Source organism: Nerophis ophidion, linkage group LG13 (genome assembly GCF_033978795.1).
Source record: "Nerophis ophidion isolate RoL-2023_Sa linkage group LG13, RoL_Noph_v1.0, whole genome shotgun sequence".
Lineage (NCBI taxonomy): Eukaryota > Metazoa > Chordata > Actinopteri > Syngnathiformes > Syngnathidae > Nerophis > Nerophis ophidion.
Window position 1 is genome coordinate 35480910 of NC_084623.1, and position 25197 is coordinate 35506106.

The 25197-nt window shown below is 40.9% G+C and overlaps 2 protein-coding genes across 2 annotated transcripts in view; one reads left to right on the plus strand and one right to left on the minus strand.

The window, feature by feature from the left end:
- Nucleotides 1-25197, plus strand: part of LOC133564490 (chloride channel protein 2-like) — a 361490-nt gene that overhangs the window by 20919 nt on the left and 315374 nt on the right. The gene's annotated exons all lie outside the window — the stretch shown is intronic.
- Nucleotides 19426-20609, minus strand: LOC133564960 (short-chain dehydrogenase/reductase family 42E member 1-like). The gene has a single exon (XM_061919468.1). The coding sequence runs from the start codon at nucleotides 20607-20609 to the stop codon at nucleotides 19593-19595; it is 1017 nt and encodes a 338-aa protein (XP_061775452.1). The 3' UTR covers nucleotides 19426-19592.

Consider the following 25197-nt stretch of genomic DNA (forward strand, 5'->3'; position numbering starts at 1 on the left):
CATTCAAATCTAGGCTGCTTCATTACTAATTATTAATGTAACTATAGCTGAAAAAATAGTACAATAGCAATAGGAGAGACTATTCATCCCTGAACACAATGGAGTTCATGTAGGCTTTATGATGCAGTTACATTATTATATCAACTATCAGAGAGATTCAGGAAACTCTTCATTTAACGTAATGTCCTTTTTTGCTGCTTCAACAAAGCTCAATCAACACAGAAGGTAAAGTGAAATAACTTAGTTGTAACTGTAGGTCAATATTGCTTGTCTTTCTCTGACAGGGCTTGCTATCCGTTTAATGTGGGACACACCGCACAGTGAGCTAATGTTACGCTAAAAGCTAATTAGCCTTCACCTCAAGGACTGCGAGCGAGCTGAGCTGCCGCTTATGTTTCTAGAACGTCAAAGGGTCATAGTGATGTAACTAGTAGTTGACTGGGAGGTGTTTATTATAATTTGGAGAGAGTCCGCTACCTTATGCTTACCTGCAAAACACCTGCTCACCTGCACCGTCTCTCCTCTCTGCCTTCCTCTGTCTTTAGCACTGACTACATGGGCTCTGAATACCCACTGCTAATTGCCTGTTACCGCTCTGCGTGTAATCAATCAGATGGTTCTGTGGGTGGGACAATGTTGGGTGATGCAGAGATGTACTGACAGAGGCAGGGCAAAACTAAGCAGAGCAGCTTGTAAAGACCTTAGTTCAGGCGGTAACTCATTGCTGTTATGGCGGCCACCTTAACAACAAAGCGCTGCGGGAAACCCCGCTATTAGTGAAGCATAAGAAACAGAAAAAATGCTAAATATTGGGTTTTTTAACAGTGTTTAGTTGGCGAAGGTATATAAAAAAAAAATGACTTGACCAAAAGATTTCAGTATGTTCAAGTACTTGAGAAGCACATTTAACAATATCAAGATAATAATGTTTACCTTGATCATTTTGGTCACAATAACTGTGATATGAGTATTTCATATTGTTACTATACTGTTTGGTATAATTACTACCGATGTTTTTGTCGAGCCGCCTACCTTTTGTCTACAGTCATGATCTCTAGCTTGTTGTTGGTGGTTAGCATATCTTCCTACAGTCTGTTATGTAGCATGCGAAGCTATTACACGAAGCTTTGTTTATTTGTTGCCATGGAGGCGAGGATTAGTGGCTTTACAATTGTCTCTGTAATGTGGAGGGATGTTAGCCGTGAGCAAGAACATTGAATTGTTTTCAGGATGTGTTAGTTTGCTTGTCACTGAAAAATTTGCAGGACACAGCTAGAATGTGTCAGCAACATGTGTTGTCATGACATAAGAGTAGTATTAAAAGCTTTATCGTCTGCTACTTTTTTATAATTTATATCGTTTGTCGTGCAACCCTAGTTGGCTTTTTTTTGTGCGTTATATTTCTGAGTGGCTAAGACTCATTCAGAGGGTGTACAGCCCACCTTTACGAACACCTCCCCCTCCGATTTTAGATCAACATTGACAAAGAAAGCTCAATAGATAGTCATCACTGCCCCTAGTACCTAAAATACACTCTGGTGTTTCACCATGTCAATAAATCTTGGTTCTTAGCCAAAATGGGAAAGCATCTCTTTTTTTTCTTTTCTTTAAAGACAAGCCCATGTGTTTGGTTTGTTGTCGACTATTAAGCAATAAAGACTTCACCTTGAGGTGCCACTACAACACAAACCGTAAAGATAAGCAGTATCCTGCCAGAGTGATTTCAGTAAATGCTTTGTAAATACGTAATAAGTAGCAAAGTACTGCATGGATTATGTTTAGTTGCCATAAGTTTCATTCCCTCTGCAAATTGCAGAGGATATTATTGTTTCGAAACAATGTTTACGATACAAAATTTGTTTTATAAATGGCCCGGCGAGTTTGGAAAAAATCTAAATCACTATTGATTCTAACGTCAACTTTGATTTCGGATAAAGCTGCTGGATGCCACAGTTTGGCAGATACTCAGAAGGGCGAATGTTCGATCATTGTGCACTCATACTTGCCAACCCTCCCGATTTTCCCGGGAGACTCACAAATTTTAGTGCCCCTCCCAAAAATCTCCCGGGGAAACCTTTCTCCCGATTTCCACCCGGATAACAATATTAGGGGCGTTCCTTAAAGGCACTACCTTTAGCGACCTCTACAACCTGTCGTCATGTCCGCTTTTCCTCCATACGAACAGCGTTCCGGCCCAGTCACATAACATATGCGGCTTAAACACAAGTGAATGCAAAGCATACCTGATCAACAGCCAAACAGGTCACACTGAGGGTGGCCCTATAAACCACTTTAAGACTGTTACAAAAATGCGCCACACTGTGAACCCACACCAAACAAGAATGTCAAACACATTTCGGGAGAACATCTGCACCGCAACACAACAAATACCCAGAACCTCTTTGCAGCACTAACTCTTCCGGGGCGCTACAATAAACCCGCCCACCTCAAATCCCGAACTCTGAGGTCTCAAGGTTGGCAAGTATGTGTGAACCGCCTTCTTCATATCCAAACTTTTAGGATATGCACATGCACAGAAAAAATTAACGCCACAGCGCAAGAGTGATGAACGCTAATCAAAGCCAATATTTCATTCAGACCATGCTGAACAAAGTTTAACTTCTGGTTATTACAGTATATTTTTATCAACTCTGTTTGGTTGAACTACTATTGATAACATACGTAAGCTTTGGTTTGGAAAAATACAACTTCAAACAAGTTGCAAACCGCTCCTTTGTCCAACTGTCCATTTTCTACCGCTTGTCCCTCTCAGCTGCATTAGGGAGGAAGGCGCTTACACCCTAGAAAAGTCGCCACCTCATCCTTAATGCACAATATTTCCCTCATTGAGCTATTCTGTTGATATGAATGATTTTGAAACAAGTAACTAAAATGAACATGCAAAGACGGACTACAGGTAACTTTAAATAAACTAATATAGTAATGTTGATTGGTTTGCAATATTGTTATTCTCCAGGACTCACGGGTAGTAATTTTAGTGGGTCCCTGGAAAGTTCAAAAATGTTTTCTTTCTCTTTCTTATATATTTTTTTTAATTGTAGTGATAAACTCCTTTGATTTATATAATATGGTTTATTAACGGATATATACATTTATGTTCCAAATGTATCTGAAATAATTTCCTAATTTTACATTCTCCTTTCCCTGCTTACTCGAGGAAAACGGGATCTCATCGTAAGACCGCGTCATAACAAAATGTTGAATTCCATTCAAAGTATTTTTCATCACCTTCACCGCAGTGTTTTTTAGGTAGCGGCTAACCTACCATGTTCCGATACTGCTTACAGGTGATGATGTCTGCGCTCAGGGTTGAAACATCGATTGTCTGGTCTAGTGACAACAAGGTTTTTTTGCAAATTTAGTAGGGCTTCAAATAACTATTTTTATAGTTGACTAGTAATCGACTATCTCAACGATTAATCGACTGATTGGTTTATAAAGGTACATCTATTAAGTGGCTCTAATTTCGCCATCAACTTTTAAATTCTAACTCCTGTTAGAGTGTACGCCCTGAGATCAGTAGGTCGTGAGTTCAAACCCCATTACCTCCATGGCAAGTACTCTGCATCAAGAGTTGGAATTGTGGGTTAAATCACCAAAATGATTCCCAACCGTGGCAAACACTGCTGCTCACTGCTCCCCTTACCTCCCACAAGGTGGTACAAGGGGAGAGGTAAAATGCAGAGGTGCACCTAGACTATCAGTGGTACTTTAACTGTAAATGACATAAGATATATTTAACTCGCTCAAACATCAGTCTTTTGTAAATAACGATGACAATGACGTGTTTGGAAAGATATACACAGGTGTATATAGACAAAACAAACAAGACTTTAGCTAAAATGATGGCTAAATATATATTTTTTCCACACAATCTTTTTGGAAAAACACAAGCGATGACTTCACAGACTTATCACCAAATTTGTCATCTGTCTGTGACTAATTTTAAGAATTATTTTTGTCCACCACATCAATGAATGATTGCTCCCCTGCAGGGCTGCAGGACTTTGATTAAAAAAGAAATCTAATTGCAATGTTTCTGTCCAAACTTGTGATTGCGATTTTAATGTTTTTTACATATAAACAACCCCAGATTTATTTCAAGTTAATTTCAAACTTCAACTTAAATATTGAACATCTTAAAGTAAATTTTTTTTCCCAGTTGGAAAGCCAAGCCTTTTTTGTCATCACAGCATTCTCGTTCGTTCGTCCGTGTTGATGGGCTCATATTGCCCATTTGATTTGAATTTAAAATATTCCCACAAAAGGACATTTTTCATCCCTTTGTAATCATGTTGTTTTCTCCTAATTTTGGTTACTTTGAGGAATTTCTCACGGAGTAGCGAGGCTCTTTGTACGTGCTTTCTGTGTGTGCAAGATAGCGGTCTTGCTCTCCGCCCACCGAGACAAAGATTAAGAATGACTGAAAAGAGGGCTCACTGCGTTCAGTTAATTATACTATGAAATAAAGTTGCTCAGTTGTGGAGAGTGATGCACAAAGTGTGACATCTTTCTCCCGGTTTGCGACAGACGAAGAAAACAAGCACACGCAGACATAGCAATTTATCAATGCTTGTTGAGTATTTTTTAACTTTTATTTAAATTTATTGATTGACTTATTGACTATCAGCCCAGGTGTGGTTTATTTATGGCTTCCTACTCTGCAGTGCACACAAACTTGCTTTTTCTTAAACACTTTTGATTGACCAGGAGGGAAGTGACATGTCTGTCACTCAATTGCCGGTAACGACAGAAGAAAAAACAGCCTGTGGCGGTTTGGTTATCGCACCAATTAAAACCTTGATGTCGATTCGATGTCGAGTAATTGTCCAGCCCTACTTCCTAGTAGTTACTGGGATTTTAAACATAATTTGTTGGACACAATAATTGTTTTGTCTTTTGAAAAATTAGGTGTGTCCCTGGGACGTATGGAGATTGAGTTGATTGCATCCTTTTAAATATGAATGTGTTAAAATATAAAATAGCTACTTATCTCTTCATCTTGGTTTACTATTGTTTATGTTGGCTTTCCGGCTATGTTTTGATTTTTACTACTAATCCATAAATATTTGCAATTGTATACCAACTGACACAAAATTCACTTTGGGTTGTACTCTTCCATATAGTGGACTGAATTACTCTTTTGGCCAGCCTTCATGCTTTTTAACACTATTCTCCCTGTCTTTGGTGACAATTCGATTCAGAATCGATTCTCCATTCAACCCTATTTTCTAAAGTATGTCTACTATGGCTGCAGCTATCACTAATATTAGCGACTTGAGTAATTTATCGATTAGTTTATTAATCGAATAAAACACATTTTATAGTCTAAATTCATATTTTAGGGTAAATAGGTGAAATAAACAATCTGCTTGAAATAACCTACTTATTGTTTCCTAATAAATGTACATTATTAACAAATGCACATTATCAATATTGAAATTGCACTTTTAATGTATGTATAGATTTAAAAAAATAAAATATACTCTCCGCTGTTTGCCGCCACACAGATCGCGGCTCCCAGAGGACACCGCTCTCATGGGCGCTGCTGTGCAGCATTGTTAGTTTCAAGTACTCCATGTGGTCTGGATATTATACATTTTTATTAGTTACGTTCCTCAAAATTTTTTTAATCCGTTCATACAGTAGCTATTTTCTATTCAAATTAATCAATTAATTGTTGCAGCCCAAATGTCAACAGTAAAACGATGCATCAACCAAAAAAAAATGCCGCTAATAGACTAATAATATTGCAGCGAATAGATACCGGTACTCAACAGCACCACTTTTTGGTACTTTTGTGTGTTAATGAATAATAATTGTTTTTGATAATAAAACCTCATTTTTTATTGCAACATTTAAAAATGATCAGATTCCATCCCGTTGGTTTGTAAGGATTAGAAGACATTTTTCATGTAAATGGGAATATTTGGACATCTCAGCAGTCAGCATCCTAATGACAGCAGACCTTGTACAGTATGTGATGTTTGCTCTAATAAAGTCTGCAGAAATCAGTGATGAAGGAAAAAAAAGCAATCTGTGACGCATTTTTTAAAATTTATGTCCCACGTATGCTTAAAATGATAAAAATACATAAAAATGTAATGTTATTATAAATGTACCCGTTACTACTATACATATATACTTGCATCATGTATATATATAACCCTAATGGAGGTGTTTGTTTTTTAGGGGCTCTATAGGCAGGGTTGAACGGCTCTTATATGTTTTATTGTAAGCAGACTTCTGATTCAATTTATTTGATATTAAAATGCATTAAAAAAAATATTGTGTACGATAAGCAAAATTCACCCCAAAAGTGCAGTTCCCATTTAAACAGTCATTCAATTTAGAACATTTTGCAACAATTTTTGTTTTATTTAATGTATCCTTGGGTCATGGACAGTGACATTTGATTGACCCTGTCATCAGGGCTTAGAGGTTTTTTGGATGCATTGCAAGTCAGACTATAGAATCGATTTAGTAAACGTCGATAAAGGACTTATTTATTGTAAATGAAGTAATGCAGACAGTTGTAAAATTTGGCTGACTGCATCGAGCTACCTCACCGAGAGATCTGACCAGCTCCTTTTACTATTGGGCACTTATGGTCCAGTTTTGCAGACATTTTCATTAAATTAATACATTTGGAAATTAATTTAACTGTTTCTCATTCCAGATATATATTTTTTTTACGTTACAAGTGATAAACACTTAATTAGTGAAAATAAATTTAAAACCGCATCAATATGCATAACTTAAAGATGCATCAATAATTGATTTTTAATCGAATCGTAGCTCCTAAATCGTAATCGAATTGTGAGGTGCCCAAAGATTCCCACCTCTTGAACTGGACCATTCTTGTGAAGGTACCATTAGAAGGATGTGGTTAACATAACTATTTTCCCTTAGTGTTTTATTGAATGTTATATTAGTGTTTACACTGCTATATACTTTCTTGCTAAATAGGGAATGCACTGTACCCATATTTATACACTATGCAGTCGCAATGAGCAGTCCATAACAACTTCTACTCTTTTTGTGTGAAAGAGAGAGGATTGTAACAAGGATTAAAATCGCTTGTCACATTACGATATGTGCTTCTGCATGGAAATGACTACCATTAGTGTTCTTTTACAACGTTGCAATTACCACTTCTGGGTTGTGGTCTTTAGAGACCTTTTCTTTTGTAAAATGATATAGCATTTTGTCTTTTTGTCTAATTTATTTTATTGTGAGCAAAGACATTTTTATGCTCGACTTTTATCATACTTGCATCCCTTCACATTTCCTTTTCTTTTATTCATCTCTCCTTTGCAGCACTCTTGTGACCTTGATGATTGCATTCTTTACCCCCTCCTCTTAATGCAGCTGTTGGGGGCAATCAAATGTCACATCACTGTTAGGATGCAAAAAGGGTGAGAAAAGAACCTCTGCGGGCTGATGCTGTGTTGCAGTGCGCAAGGCTTGGGCATGTGCAAGCTAAGCCAACTCATGTTAGTGTGCAAGCACACAAACAAAAATAACCATACACCCAAGTCCTTTACAAACCAGGTTACGTTGTCTAGATTTGCTGCAGTTTTCCACTGTGATGCAAAACATTTCCCACATAACATGAACTCATGTGAGGCAATATGTCAACACACACTTATTTCACTGTATCATCATCTCACTAACAAACATACAACACAATATTGTATCCAATGTGCGAACAAACCAAATCATGCAACTTTTTTAGGATACACATTTGTAAAGAATATTAGAATTATAGTTTTACAAGCAGAAAACAACATGAAATACATACGATAAATAAAAAGGATAAACTAACGCTGGGTCCATCCATCCATCTTCAACCGCTTATCCGGAATCGGGTCGCGGGGACAACAGCTCCAGCAGAGACCCCCAGACTTCCCTCTCCAGAGCAACATTAGCAACTTCCTCCTGGGGGATCCCGAAGCGTTCCCAGGCCAGAGAGGAGATGTAATCCCCCCATCTTGTCCTTGGCCTGCCGCAGGGTCTCCTCCCAGTGGGACGTGCAACGAGGACCTCCGTAGGGAGACGCTCGTGAGGGATCCACACGAGATGCCCGAACCACCTGAGCTGGCTCCTTTCCAAGCGAAGGAGCAGCGGCTCTACTCAGAGTCTCTCTCGGGTGACTAAACTTCTCACCCTATCCCTAAGGGAGATGCCAGCCACCCTTCTGAGAAAACTAATTTCGGCCGCTTGTATCCGCTATCTTACTCTTTCGGTCATGACCCACATTTCATGACCATAGGTGAGAGTAGGAATGTAGATAGATCGGTAGACTGAGAGCTTTGCCTTCTGGCTCAGCTCTCGTTTCGTCATAACAGTGCGCCAGAGAGACTGGAATACTGCCCCAGCTGCTCCGATTCTCCGGCTGATTTCCTTCTCCATCTTTCCCTCACTCGTGAACAAGACCCCGAGATACTTAAACTCCTCCTGGGACAGAGTCTCGTTCTCTATCAGGACTGTACAAACCATCGGTTTCCTGCTGAGAACCATGGCCTCATTCCAGCCGCTGAACACTCGGCTGTGAACCGATCCAGTGAGAGCTTAAGGTCATGAACCGAAGGTGCCATCAGGACCAGACCATCTACAAAAAGCAGTGACGCAACCTTTAGCCCTCCGAGACGAATACCCTCTCCGCCATGGTCACGACTCTGACTAGAAATCTTGTCCATGAAAGTCACAAACAGGATAGGTGACGGAGCGCACCTGTGAAAATGGATCCGACGTACATCCCAGCACCAGGACACAACTCTCGCTAAACTAACGCTGGGTGATAAAATGTAATCACGTAATTTATATCAATACAAAATGTGTTCCATAAAACGTTCGATATATACATATTTGTCCTTTTGCGGAATAAATCGAAAGTTGCGAAGCAAGGTTGGTTGCATGAACAAATGCACTCGCTGTCATTTAACCGGAAGTGGAAAGCAGGAACTGTTCACTGATTAGAAAGAGTGACATGGCCAATTAGGTAACAGTATCAACTATAACCTTTTGTTTGCACCATCTTGTTGTTTCGCGGTTGATTCTTTGCACGGATTGAGAAGAGAAACTAAAAATGAGTGCTACAGAGAGCAAATATAATATTTTTATACTTTTATTGTTGTATATGGCCTTGTTGTCCTCTTTTGTGCTGTCCTCTTATACCTTTGGCAATAATTGTCGCAAGAACGAAAGATGAAAATTTGCCACTGGCCACAGTCTTGCATATTTGCACTTATGTGCTCATCATTATGTACTGTCATTGTTTTAAAAATAAAGTCAAATTGTCGACAAAGGAAAAGTAACCATCATCCATCCATCTTCTTCCGCTTATCCGAGGCCGGGTCGCGGGGGCAACAGCCTAAGCAGGGAAACACAGACTTCCCTTTCCCCAGCCACTTCGTCTAGCTCTTCCCGGGGGATCCCGAGGCGTTCCCAGGCCAGCCGAGAGACATAGTCTTCCCAACGTGTCCTGGGTCTTCCCCGTGGCCTCCTACCGGTTGGACGTGCCCTTAACACCTCCCTAGGGAGGCGTTCGGGTGGCATCCTGACCAGATGCCCGAACCACCTCATCTGGCTCCTCTCGATGTGGAGGAGCAGCGGCTTTACTTTGAGCTCCTCCCGGATGGCAGAGCTTCTCACCCTATCTCTAAGGGAGAGCCCCGCCACACGGCGGAGGAAACTCATTTCGGCCGGTTGTACCCATGATCTTATCCTTTCGGTCATGACCCAAAGCTCATGACCATAGGTGAGGATGGGAACGTAGATCGACCGGTAAATTGAGAGCTTTGCCTTCCGGCTCAGCTCCTTCTTCACCACAACGGATCGGTACAACGTCCGCATTACTGAAGACGCCGCACTGATCCGCCTGTCGATCTCAAGATCCACTCTTCCCCCACTCGTGAACATTAGGTCTCTGCAAAAAGCAGATACCTAATCCTGCGGTCACCAAACCGAAACCCCTCAACGCCTTGACTGCGCCTAGAAATTCTGTCCATAAAAGTTATGAACAGAATCGGTGACAAAGAACAGCCTTGGCGGAGTCCAACCCTCACTGGAAATGTGTTCGACTTACTGCCGGCAATGCGGACCAAGCTCTGGCACTGATCGTACAGGGAGCGGACCGCCACAATAACATAGTCCGATACCCCATACTCTCTGAGCACTCCCCACAGGACTTCCCGAGGGACACGGTCGAATGCCTTCTCCAAGTCCACAAAGCACATGTAGACTGGTTGGGCAAACTCCCATGCACCCTCAAGAACCCTGCCGAGAGTATAGAGCTGGTCCACAGTTCCACGACCAGGACGAAAACCACACTGTTCCTCCTGAATCCGAGGTTCGACTATCCGGCGTAGCGTCCTCTCCAGTACACCTGAATAAACCTTACCGGGAAGGCTGAGGAGTGTGATCCCACGATAGTTGGAACACACCCTCCGGTCCCCCTTCTTAAAGAGAGGAACCACCACCCCGGTCTGCCAATCCAGAGGTACCGCCCCCGATGTCCACGCGATGCTGCAGAGTCTTGTCAACCAAGACAGCCCCACAGCATCCAGAGCCTTAAGGAACTCTGGGCGGATCTCGTCCGCCCCTGGGGCCTTGGCACCGAGGAGCTTTTTAACTACCTCAGCGACCTCAGCCCCAGAAATAGGAGAGTCCACCACAGATTCCCCAGGCACTGATTCCTCATAGGAAGACGTGTTGGTGGGATTGAGGAGGTCTTCGAAGTATTCCTTCCACCTATCCACAACATCCGCAGTTGAGGTCAGCAGAACACCAATCCGAAAAGTAACCACTAGGCAGTTTTGGGGATTTTTTAAAGCAGATCGTAGTCAGACCACAGACCACACCACCTTAGCCGTGCTCACCCAGAGCACAGCTGTAACTTCAGAGTATGAAATCTGCAGAATATAGTTCTTCCCCGGTTTCTCTGTTTACTTTTTCACACTTTGCACTAGTTTATCAAACTTTATTGGGCATTTTTTACATATTACTTATTTTTGCACCTTCATTTTAAGAGGTTATTGTTTGGTGTTTATTGTGATTTTCGTTGTTTATACATTGACTGTTTAAGTGTTTTCTATGGTTGTGTTACACTTTCCTTTCTGCCTTAATAGTTAAAGGGATTATAACCAGAGGAAGGTTACATTTTATATAAACATGTTCATATTTTGTAAATTTTCCGTGTAATTTTTCATTATAATTAATATACCAAAAAATACATTGCGAGAATTGGTTTGAACTGAAAATTGTGTTGAACCGAGAATGAGTTCATAATCAAATTGTCACCGCAGGAATTGGATTCGGATCGAATTGTTAGGTGCCCAAAGATTCACACCCCTAATAATCATGCATGCATAGAGATGTCTTTAGTAATGACAATGTTGTAAACAAACGCCGCATCACGTCTTCCGCTCATTTGCCCTTTGTGCCCCACATGTTTATGTAATTTTTAAAATTCATTACTTGTTTCTACAAGTCAGGGTTTCCAGGTCTCTTAACGATTTAACAAGAAAGTTGTGTGTGCAACAGATAAATTCTGCTTTCAAACGGACTAGTTTGTCAGGTGCAATATTTTGCCGCACAGGCACTGGGTCGAACCTTTAGGCGGCGAAAAGTAGGGTGTATGAAAATCGAGGTACCGCTGAACTTTATGATGAGCCCATAACTACTACTGAACGCACATAATTAGCGTTCGTGCCTCTAAGTCCCTTGCAATTTCATTTGAACATTTCAAAGCTGGTCTCTTAAAAACTAAGACTGAAGTGCAAAGGGAGCCCTCAGTGATTCCATTTCAGCGTGCCAAATCCCACCATTTTGTCTAATACATATAGTCTCATTATATTTTCAAAACATGGTCTAATACTTAACTTTACTGAATATATTGGCAAGTGTAAATGTGTTTTAGATTTTAGAACATGCCTTACCTGGTTTTCTCAATTTTATGAGACTGCAATGTTTCTAATGTACCACCATAAACACTAAGATATTAGTGCACAGATGTAGTGGTTTAAACGTTCATGACTAAATATTGAATATATATCATTAATAATACAGTTACTAAAATGGCAGCCATACAGAAATCAAACTATGTCTAATGCCAAATCATAATACCCTGTTTAGTCAATGATAACATGAACATGATTGCAGACTATATTAAAACCAAACAAAAGCTTGGTTAATTTAAGCAAATGTTGGGAGTTGAATTCTTTTTTTTAAATATCCTCTCCTAATAGCAAATCCGTAATGATTCTGTTAATGAATATAAAACCTCCTTATAATATAGTGCATGCACTGACATGCTTTTTGCATATCAGCTCAGTGTTCTTCTATAGGCAGTCAATGACCAGTAGCAGATAAAATCATTTTAAAACCATAGGAAGGTTGAGTTTGATATGACTCTCCAAAAAAATTATGAAAAATACTTCTAGGCATCCTTGTAAGCGACACGGCAAGTTTTGCGGGTGACATTAGTAGTCTATTTTAAATTTCATATTTCTTCCGATATTTTTCAATGTTTGTGATGTTTCAGATTCCACTTATCCAAACTATATAGAGATCAGTATGTAGTGTAGCATTGACACAACCACTAAAATGTCAACTTGATTGCTTGGAGTGAGATTATTAGAGCTGAGCAGAGCTAGGGAATGTGATTGAGGTATATACTGTAGTAAAAGTGTGTCAACAGTTCCAGGGAAAACACACATGCCCTTTGTCGCTCTATAAATGTAATGTTTCTTCACCAACACATGTGGGTGTCTGTGTTTTATCTTTCCGTGTCCAAAAATAGTCCCATGTTGCAGCAGTCATATGTTGTTTATGTTCATTGATCCACAGACCTCTTGCTTCTGTTTACACAACAGTAGCATCGCGTGACATCCTGCTTCTATATTTACCCTCTAAAAATCAGGTTAGGTCAGTCAAGGTATTTATTTGTTTATTTTCTATTGAAGACTTTTACAGGTTCTTGCCGTTTTAATTTAAAAGTTTGTAATTACTTCTGAAATACTTAAATTTGTACTAAACTACAGCATCCCTTGTAACTAGTAACCTGTCAAGTTTACGAACTTTGCCTTTAGCATTGCATGGGCATACTAACTGTAAATACCAAGAGCCTTCCTTAAACTGGTTTCATAAAAGTGCGGAAGCATAATACAAACCCCAATTCCATATGAGTTGGGACATTGTGTTAAATGTAAATCTAAACGGAATACAATGATTTGCAAGTCATTTTCAACCCATATTCAGTTAATTTGCTACAAAGTCAACATATTTGATGTTCAAACTGCAAAAAAATTTTTTTTTTTTGCAAATCATTAATTTTATAATTTGATGCCAGCAACACATGACAAAGAAGTTGGGAAAGGTGCCAATAAATAACAATAAACTTAAGGAATGCTCATCAAACACTTATTAGGAACATCTCACAGGTGTGCAGGCTAATTGGCAACATGTGTGTGCCATGATTGAGTATAAAAACAGCTTCCCAAAAAATACTCAGTCTTTCACAAGAAAGAATGGGGCGAGGTACAGCCCTTTGTCCACAACTGCATGAGCAAATAGTCAAACAGTATAAGAACAACATATATCAAAGTGCAATTACAAGAAAATTAGGGATTTCAACATCTACGGTCCATAATATCATCAAAAGGTTCCGAGAATCTGGAGAAATCACTACACGTAAGCGGCATGGCCGGAAACCATCATTGAATGACCGTGATCTTCGATCCCTCAGACAGCACTGTATCAATCTCTAAAGGATAACACCACATGGGCTCAGGAACACTTCAGAAAACCACAATACAGTTCGTCGCTACATCTGTAAGTGCAAGTTAAAGCTCTACTATGTAAGCGAAAGCTATTTATCAACAACATCCAGAAACGCCGCCGGCTTCTCTAGGCCTGAGATTATATAATATGGACTGATGCAAAGTGGAAAAGTGTTCTGTGGTCTGACGAGTCCACATTTCAAATTGTTTTTGGAAATATTCAACATCGTGTCATCCGGACCAAAGGGGAAGTGAACCATCTGGACTGTTATCGACGCAAAGTTCAAAAGCCAGCATCTGTAATGTATGGGGGTGCATTAGTGCCCAAGGCATGGGTAACTTACACATCTATGAAGGCACCATTAATGCTGAAAGGTACATACAGGTTTTGGAACAACATATGCTGCCATCTAAGCGCCGTCTTTTTCATGGACGCCCCTGCTTATTTCAGCAAGACAATGCCAAGCCAAATTCAGCACGTGTTACAACAGCGTGGCTTCGTAAAAAAAGAGTGTGGGTACTTTCCTGTCCCGCCTGCAGTCTATACCTGTCTCCCATCGAAAATGTGTGGCGCATTATGAAGCGTAAAATACGACATCGGAGACCCCGGACAATAGAACGACTGAAGCTCTACGTAAAACAAGAATGGGAAAGAATTCCACTTTCAAAGCTTCAACAATTAGTTTCCTCAGTTCCCAAACTTGTATTGAGTGTTGTTAAAAGAAAAGGTGATGTAACACAGTGGTGAACATGCCCTTTCCCAACTACTTGGGCACGTGTTGCAGCCATGAAATTCTAAATAAATTATTTGCAAAAAAAAAAATGTTTGAGTTTGAACATCAAATATGTTGTCTTTGTAGTGCATTTAACTGAGTATGGGTTGAAAAGGATTTGCAAATCATTGTTTTCCATTTATACTTACATCCAACACAATTTATCAACTCATATGGAAACAGGGTTTGTATGAAATTATGATCCATAAATAATTTTTTTCTCATTCTGACTTATAAAAGTGTGGAATTGTAATATAAAATAACAAAGCAGTATGGTTACAGTAAGTGTGTTGCTGTTGGCAGATCTTTTCAAACATGATGGCAAATATTATTTTATTACATTTAACTACTTGTTTTTTTAACCAATTTGTTTCAGCTGTATTTTATTGGTTTGTATGAATGGATTTTGCTAATATAAGGTTGTTAATAGAGCTAAATGCTATGTGTATTTTTAATGTGTTACTACCATACATTAATTAATTCTTATTAAGTGCAGGGGCAATGACTATCTTTATAAGAAGGCAAGTAAAAGCATTTTAAAGCTTTTATTCCAATTTAATAGTAATGGAATAGTTTATGTTCATTACTTTGCTTAATTGTTTTCTATTTTAAATATATCAGTTAGTAGCCTATCTCCCTTAGAGATAGGGTGAGAAGCTCTGCCATCCGGGAGGAGCTCAACGTAAAGCCGCTGCTCCTTCACATCGAGAGGAGCCAGATGAGGTGGTTCGGGCATCTGGTCAGGATGCCACCCGAACGCCTCCCTAGGTAGGTGTTTAGGGCACGTCCAGCTGGTAGGAGGCCACGGGGAAGACCCAGGACACGTTGGGAAGGCTATGTCTCCCGGCTGGCCTGGGAACGCCTCGGGATCCCCCGGGAAGAGCTAGACGAAGTGGCTGGAGAGAGGGAAGTCTGGGCTTCCCTGCTTAGGCTGCTGCCCCCGCGACCCGACCTCGGATAAGCGGAAGATGATGGATGGATGGACGGTTAGTAGCATAGAAGTCAGCCATCACCTTTTAAAAACTCACTTGACAATGTACAGTAGTTAGGCATCGTTTCTATATGGATGATTCCGGTTTTAATTGCGGTCCCGAAGATTTTCGAGTGTGATTCTTTTAAGAGGCAAGGTCAAAAGTTTATTACCGTATTTCCTTGAATTGCCGCCGGGGCGCTAATTAATTTAAAACCTCTTCTCACTCCTGCGCTTACCAAAGGCATGCGGTAAAAGTAAGCATGTGCTAATTATTTTAAAACCTCTTCTCACTCCGGCACTTACCAAAGGCATGCAGTAAAATTTGAGTGTGATGTAAACTTGGACCTTAAATCTTACTGAATAGCTCCTAATCGATTTCAAATTACCGGTATTGAAATCAGCCTCCTCCATTTTGAAAATGATGACAGAGGAAGTGTCACTCGTGACGTGACGAGTTTGACCAGGCGGTAATACTAAGCATGCGCTAATTATTTTGCGAAGCGAGTTTGACCCGGTAGTAATTCAAGGCAGGCACATACTATATGCCCTGCGACAATTCAAGGAAATACGGTATGTACTTCTGACAAGGTTTCTTCTGTATTTCCAACCAGTATATTCATGTACATTATTTGAACTGGAATATAAATGTTAGGAAGTTTCTTTCCACAGAAATTTCCACAAAAGTTTCACTTTACTTTTGAAAACCCCATTAAAAGACATTTACACATATCCGGTTGTTCAAGTGTTAAAGATAGGGATGTTCCGATCAGGGTTTTAATGTTGCAGATTCCGATACTGATCATCCATAAGTCAAATCAGACAACACAATCCTGAATGTACTTCCTTATTTTATTGTATTTTAAGAAAGTCAATAACAAAATTAAAAACTTCTATCCATTATGTATTTAAATAATGAAAAGGACTAATGGATTGATCCGTCTTCCTTTAACACTTATGCCTGCCATCGGTGACGAAACGGCAACAGAAAAGCCCAACATCCATCCATTTTCTACCGCTTATTCCCTTTTTTGGGGTCGCGGGGGGCGCTGGCGCCTATCTCAGCTACAATCGGGCGGAAGGCGGGGTACACCCTGGACAAGTCGCCACCTCATCGCAGGGCCAAAAAAGCCCAACAGTTGTTGTTTTATCATCTCTCTAGACTTTTATTAATTTACTATTTAATTTCCTGTTAATATCTGCTTACTTTCTGCTGTATCATGGTTCAATCTACACTTTTTAAAGTTTACGAAGCACTTATTTCTTGTGTTGTTTCAAGCTGGTTTAACTGCCATCTTGCCTACTCCTGCTTGGTCTTACTCGGTGTGTCATATGTTTAGCCTCGTCCTCCATTGACAATAATACTTTTAGTACATTTAGTTTATTTTTCACTCTACAGGATTATGCAGTGGCTCAAAGTGGTGTATGGAGATAGACAGTTAGCTATTTAGCCACCTTTGTCACAGATATTTCTTCCAATCGGCGGACTGAGCTTTAGAAATCGGAATCAGTGTTGGTCGGCTGACGGAAAATCGTAATGTAAGACCTGGCTCTCATCTTCCTCTGTTTTAAAATATTTGTAGTTAAAGGCCTACTGAAACCCACTACTACCGACCACGCAGTCTGATAGTTTATATATCAATGATGAAATATTAACATTGCAACACATGCCGATACGGCCGGTATAGTTTACTAAATTACAATTTAAAATTTCCCGCAGAGTTTCTTGTTGAAAATGTCGCGGGATGATGACGCGCAGTATGACGCGTGTTCGTGACGTCTCGGGTTGTAGCGGACATATTAACCCAGTACCACTTACGGCTAAAAGTTGTCTCTTTTCATCGCATGATTACACAGTAATTTGGACATCTGTGTTGCTGAACATTTTGCAATTTGTTCAATTAATAATGGAGACTATAAAGAAGAATGCTGTTGGTGGAAAGCGGTGGATTGCAGCTGCCTTAAGCACCGAAACACAGCCGGTGATTCTTTGTTTGTTGTGAAGCTTTAACACAGAGCGCTCAAGCAAACATGTTTCTTTACGTCAACCAGCAAGTTTTTGGATGGGAAAATTGTGATATTAAGTTGGCTCTTACCGGAGACTTGAGTGGATTATGCAACCTCCTCCTGTAACTGTCATAAAGGCAGCTGTGATCTTCGCTCCTCCATTGGTTTCTCTGAGAGACACTGGCGTTCACCGCAGCCCTCTGACTTTCAGGTATGACTTTATTTTTAATTTTTTCCATTTTCTAACGCTTATTCCCTTTTGGGGTCGCGGGGTGTGTTGGCGCCTATCTCAGCTACAATCGGGCGGAAGGCGTCATACACCCTGGACAGGTCGCCACCTCATCGCAGGGCCAACACAGATAGACGGACAACATTGATCATCCTGACCAATTTTCTCTCAGCAGCAGATGATAGCTTGTTTTCTTCCTGATCGTGGCAGTGACAAAACTGTGCCATACACTTTATACTTACAAACAATTGCACAGTTGCTCTTGGGAAACTTGAGCTGCTTTGAAATGTCTCCAAGTGACTTTGCTGACTTTATAATCTCACTAAATCACTATTAACAAAATAAGAAGATAAGGGATTTTCCAGAATTATCCTAATAAATGTGTCTAAAAACATCTGTCGCCTGGAGACGTCGCCTTTTTTTTTTTTTTTTTTTTTTTTTTTTTTTTTAGTGCTTCACTCTAACTTTCCTCATCTTTCATCCTCGCTCAAATTATGGGGAACTTGTCGCTTTCTCGGTCCGAATTGCACTTGCTGCTGGTGGCTATGATTATAAACAATGTGAGGATGTGAGGAGCCCTACATCCTGTGACGTCACGCGCACATCGTCTGCTACTTCTGGTACAGGCAAGGCTTTTTTATTAGCGACCAAAAGTTACAAACTTTATCGTCTATGTTCTCTACTAAATCCTTTCAGCAAAAATATGGCAATATCGCGAAATGATCAAGTATGACACATAGAATGGACCTGCTATCCCCATTTAAATAAGAAAATCTCTTAAAGCAGACAAAAATAATCACAGTACTTTCAATATGTTTTTATTGCATACATAAATTAATCAACAAAATACTTTTCTGTCAAATAATGTAAACTTGTGTATATGTTTTGGCATCCATTTTTTTTGCTCTGTTGTCCTTTTTAAATTTTCTTGGGAATCCATTTCTTCCTTGATAACAGACAAGCAGAAAAAGCGTACACACAAGATCATATTAACACTGATTTAAACCGTTCTATACAATAGATTGATTGATTGATTGAAACTTTTATTAGTAGATTGCACAGTACAGTACATACTCCGTACAATTGACCACTAAATGGTAACACCCCAATAAGTTTTCAATTTGTTTAAGTCGGGATCCACGTTAATCGATTAATGGTAATAGTTATTTTATTTTAACACAAATTTAAATTACTACTGTCACGCCAAGCTTTACACCAGACATGGTGTTAAATTGATGAAAAAAAGCTATACTTATATTTTAAAGTTGTTTTTTCCTCTCCATGTAGCACTGCTATTTTTGACTATTTTTTGTCAAGATGGGTACACAAAGGATCTTGGGATATGGAAGGATGCAAAGAATAGTCAACAAGCACACAGATTCAAGTACGCTTGGATATTTTTTGCAACAGAAATGTTTTTTTTGAATGTGAACAATTTGTAACTGAAGTAGAGTAAGGCAGCAATTGTTTTTCTTGGAGCTGATGAGCTACCTCATGGCCTCTCCCTTTGCCTCTTCACAGACCGCTGTTTTGGGACCAAAGCACGGTTCAACACCAGATTCTACAATACTTATCCAATGAATGAATGAATGAATGGTTTATTTTTAAAAAATGACATAAAATACAAAAGATATATATATATATAAATGGTAAATGGGTTGTACTTGTATAGCGCTTTTCTACCTTCAAGGTACTCAAAGCGCTTTGACACTACTTCCACATTTACATTTACATTTACATTACACATTCACACACTGATGGCCATATTGCCCATCCCTACATACAGTATTGTTATTAGCATGATGATATCAGCTGCCAACAACTGGTAGAAAAGAGAGCAGTGCAGCCGTAAAGGCAGCGGCCAACAGAAAGTTAACCACGAGTCGACTGAAAGCGAAGCCATGGCGTTTTCTCCCGTGGCCTCTGCTCCGGAACCACTCGACCACCTCATCCAGGGTTTGCTCCTCGGGACGGTAACCCAGCTGCGCCTTGGCTTTGGCCATGCTGAAGTAGTGGGTCACGCCCGTTTTGTACACCTCAGTGCGCGTCAGCAGCGGCTGGAAGTCGTACCACGGTCCCACCAGGTGGTGGATCATCTCGGTGAGGAAGGCGAAGAAGTAAACGAGTCCCACGGGAAGGCGCAGGGTGGGGAACGGGTAGCCCAGGCCTTCCACCAGAGGCCTGAAGAACTCAAAGTTGTTGACGGGCTGGCCGTCTGAGATGAAGTAGGCCTGGCCCGCCGAGCGATGCTGCCTGGCGGCGGTCAAGGCGTCCGCGGCCAACACGTGCGCCGACACCAGGTTGTCCACGTGCACAAACTCCACCAGGCTGCTCGGGCTGCCGTAAACAAACCTAAACACGCCTTTCTCGATGTAGCTTACAACCCTGGGGAGATGTCTCTGCTCTCCGGGGCCGTAGATTCCCGCCGGGCGTAGGGCGCATGTCCTCAGCACCCCGGAGCCGTCCTTCAGCGAGACCCCGTTCGATTCCATCACGGCCATCTCGGCGAGGGCCTTGGTTCGGGAATAGTGGTCCGGGTGGAGATGGAGCGGCAGATAAGGGAGGCCCTCGTCCCCGTTCCGTATCTCCTGACCCCCGAAGACCACGTTGAAGGTGCTGGTGTACACCAGTCTGGGTACGCCACGCTCCAAACAGGCCTTGATGACGTTCTGGGTGCCGCCGACGTTCACAGCCTCGATCAGGTCTCGGTTCAGCTGCTCTCTGCCGGACATGCCGTAGGAGGCGATGTGGAACACGCAGTCCACACCGGCGACGGCGCGTCCGACCTGCGCGTAGCTCCGTATATCCCCTTCCAGGAACACCATATATATATATATATATATATATATATATAATTATTTTTACACCTACATTGAAAAGGTGGCGACTTGTCCAGGGTGTACCTCGCCTTCCGCCCGATTGTAGCTGAGATAGGCGCCAGCGCCCCCCGCGACCCTGAAAGGGAATAAGCGGTAGAAAATGGATGGATGGATGGGCATTGAAAACATTACATGTGACTAATCTTTTGTAGATGTCAAGATTGGCTCAAAAGGGAGTGGGAAGAAGTAAACTTATTAGGTCCCACCCCTATATATATATATATATATATATATATATATATATATATATATATATATATATATATATATATATAATATACAATATCCATCCATCCATCCATTTTTTACCACTTATTCCCTTTCGGGGTTGCGGGGGGTGCTGGCGCCTATCTCAGCTACAATCGGGCGGAAGGCGGTGTACACCCTGGACAAGTCGCCACCTCATCGCAGATATATACAATATATAATACAATAATATATACATATAATATAATTCAATTCAGTGGTTGCTGTGTAGATGCTATATATTATTTATATATAATACATTTAAATTCACACACACTTACATATATACATATGCACACACACATATGTGCACACATATATACAATTTATATATATACATACATACATATACACACACAATCACATACATACATACATGCATATACCCAAAATACACACACACCCCCACACACACACACCTATATAAATACTATTTAAATAATAGTATATATATTATACACTTTTGTCTAAACATTATTAACAGTTTTCGGTGCCTATGGGAACAAGCTTTCATTTTGACTGTCATATTAGTGGTTAATAGTGGATCTGTGGCTGTTGACCTACTGCCCCTGATCAACAGGACCTGAGGACCACTCTTGCTATGTGTCTTATGCTGTGCATTAAAAGAGATGAGGGGAGCCCCCTGCCAGAGGAGTTATCCACGAACATAATATATATGTTCGTGTTGTATCCAGTATCTAATTCTTCTTTCCTTTTGGCTGAAAACCTTCCCAACAGGCACAAGTTGATGATACATACTACATGCTTTCTAAAACTGACTTTGAAACAACATTGCAAAATAGTTGTATTTGTAAATTGAGACAACTCTGGTGTCTAACGTTGGATTCACTTTGGTTGGGAAATGACCAAATTTCATTGGTCAAATCGATGTCACAACCTGTCATTGAATACAAAAATTTCAAAAAGCATGTTTCACCATTGTATATGTGTTGTAAAATATTATTTGGGAAATTACCTGAAATTCAAAGTCGGAACCTAACCTTTATTAAACATGGTCATAAAACATGTTCCAACGTCTGGTTTGAGTTGCTTAACGTCAGGACCTAATTCAACTTGTTCTCAACGTTGTTTTAATGTCTTGTGCCTGCTGGGTTAGTACTGGGTTTGGAATCCCAAGCGTTTCGGCCAAGTGGAGAATTGTACAGGTTTTCCCTGTGCATCAAATGAGATTATTACTTACTATTTACCTATGATCAAGAGCCTGCGATGGATTTAAAGCACCAAAGGACATCATTTAATTCAATTTCCTAACCTTTACCAAGTAAAATATGCTTTTGACAACACAGGTTTTACTTTATTTTGTGACCTCAAATTTCTGTTAAACAATGACAAAACTACCTTTTAATAATATTACAGTACGTGCTTACTAAAGACTTACATTTTTGCTGTGGTTGTCCATTACAATGCAATCAAAGCCACACAAACTACACAGTCAATGTATTGTTATACAACAATGTAGATTGCATCTTGGTCTGCCACCCCAGACGCATACAAACAGAGATTAGCGTATGGCACATTGTGACTTGCAAGCTATCTTTAACCTCTGGCCAGCTGGCCATATATTCGGAAAAAAGTATTCGCTTGTGACTGAAAATTGCATAAATAACAGACTGATAAACAGATCCAAAAACACAAAGATTACACGTGTATCAGGGATGCTTTTTGTTTGTCAGGACCGTGTTGTTTATTCCCGATTTTTGTTGCTCCCAAAATTGTGGCAACCATCAATTTAACAAATGTTGATATTGTCACAGGTTTCAAACGTTATGTATTGTCCTGGATTTGATGATGTGACGCGGCCTATTGGTCTTGACCTGTCCCGCAGTCCAAGGTTCAGTGAAATCTCTAAATTGCCCGTGGTTGAATATGTAAGTGTAAATTGTTGACCAGTCCAAGGTGCACCCTTCCACCAAGCAGAGAAACATCCATCCATCCATTTTCTACCGCTTATTCCCTTTTGGGGTCGCGGGGGGCGTTGGCGCCTATCTCAGCTACAATTGGGCGGAAGGCGGGGTACACCCTGGACAAGTAGCCACCTCATCGCAGGGCCAACACAGATGGACAGACAACATTCACACTCACATTCACACTCTAGGGCCAATTTAGTGTTGCCAATCAACCTATCCCCAGGTGCATGTCTTTGGAGGTGGGAGGAAGCCGGAGTACCCGGAGGGAACCCACGCATTCACGGGAAGAACATGCAAACTCCACACGGAAAGATCCTGGGATTGAACCCAGGACTGCAGGACCTTCGTATTGTGAGGCAGACGCACTAACCCCTCTGCCACCCCGAAGCCCCAGCAGAGAGACAAGGTTTCAAAAAATATCAGTAAATGTAATTTTATGCTTTTTCATGCCTTTTCTTTTATAGCCACTTAAAACTAATGTAATGCCTATGTCCTACTGCAAATAGATATACTGTATAGAAATGCTTACGTTGTTTTTTTTGTTTGTTTTTTTTTTTTCCCCCCTTGGCCTCAGTCTGCACCCCAACTCCAGGGCCCAGGCTAAGACCGATTTTTTTTAAATTTTATTTTAATCTTCTATTCTTTTCTCCCCCCCTGGTTTACCTGTATGTAAGGGGCGCTGGAAGCCGGCAGACCCGTCACCGATCCTGTTCTGTCTCCCTGTAATGTTTGTCTGATCTTGAATGGGATTGTGCTGAAAATTGTAATTTTCCTGAAGGAACTCTCCTGACGGAATAAATAAAGTACTATCTAATCTAATCTAATCTAATCTTACAATTGTCTTTATAGACAAAATTATGCTCTTATTTTTTGTTATATTTTGTCCCTAGCACATAGATAGATAGTACTTTATTGATTCCTTCAGGAGAGTTCCTTCAGGAAAATTTAAATTCCAGCAGCAGTGTACAGAGTTGAGATCAATTTAAAAAAGTAAAAAATTGGGGTTTGAATGGAAACAAAATAGAGAAATATTACAATATGAATAAAAATAAAAAGCAACATGTTTTGTTTCTTATTATTTCTATATAGTAGTTTTTATTTATTTATTTCTTAATCACTGTTTGAAAAGTGTGTGTGTATGTATGTATGTATATATATATATATATATATATATATATATATATGTATATATAAATGTATGTATATATATATATATATATATATATATATATATATATATATATATATATATAGAGGAGGCTTCTCCGGATAGTCGAACCTCGGATTCAGGAGGAACAATGTGGTTTTCGTCCTGGTCGTGGAACTGTGGACCAGCTCTATACTCTCGGCAGGGTTCTTGAGGGTGCATGGGAGTTTGCCCAACCAGTCTACATGTGCTTTGTGGACTTGGAGAAGGCATTCGACCGTGTCCCTCGGGAAGTCCTGTGGGGAGTGCTCAGAGATTATGGGGTATCGGAATGTCTTATTGTGGCAGTCCGCTCCCTGTATGATCAGTGTCAGAGCTTGGTCCGCATTGCTGGCAGTAAGTCGGACATGTTTCCAGTGAAGGTTGGACTCCGCCAAGGCTGTCCTTTGTCACTGATTCTGTTCATAACTTTTATGGACAGAATTTCTAGGCGCAGTTTGCGTTGAGGGGTTCCGGTTTGGTGGCCACGGGATTAGGTCTCTGCTTTTTGCAGATGATGTAGTCCTGATGGCTTCATCTGGCCGGGATCTTCAGCTCTCACTGGATCGGTTCGCAGCCGAGTGTGAAGCGACCGGAATGAGAATCAGCACCTCCAAGTCCGAGTCCATGGTTCTCGCCCGGAAAAGGGTGGAGTGCCATCTCCGGGTTGGGGAGGAGACCCTGCCCCAAGTGGAGGAGTTCAAGTACCTAGGAGTCTTGTTCACGAGTGGGGGAAGAGTGGATCGTGAGATCGACAGGCGGATCGGTGCGGCGTCTTCAGTAATGCGGACGTCGTATCGATCCGTTGTGGTGAAGAAGGAGCTGAGCCGGAAGGCAAAGCTCTCAATTTACCGGTCGATCTACGTTCCCATCCTCACCTATGGTCATGAGCTTTGGGTCATGACCGAAAGGATAAGATCACGGGTACAAGCGGCCGAAATGAGTTTCCTCCGCCGGGTGGCGGGGCTCTCCCTTAGAGATAGGGTGAGAAGCTCTGCCATCTGGGAGGAGCTCAACGTAAAGCCGCTGCTCCTCCACATTGAGAGGAGCCAGATGAGGTGGTTCGGGCATCTGGCCAGGATGCCACCCGAACGCCTCCCTAGGGATGTGTTTAGGGCACGTCCAGCTGGTAGGAGGCCACGGGGAAGACCCAGGACACGTTGGAAAGACTATG

Coding starts and splice junctions, on each gene's coding strand:
- LOC133564960 (XM_061919468.1), bottom strand. CDS start 20,609: ATGGTGTTCCTGGAAGGGGATATACGGAGCTACGCGCAGGTCGGACGC.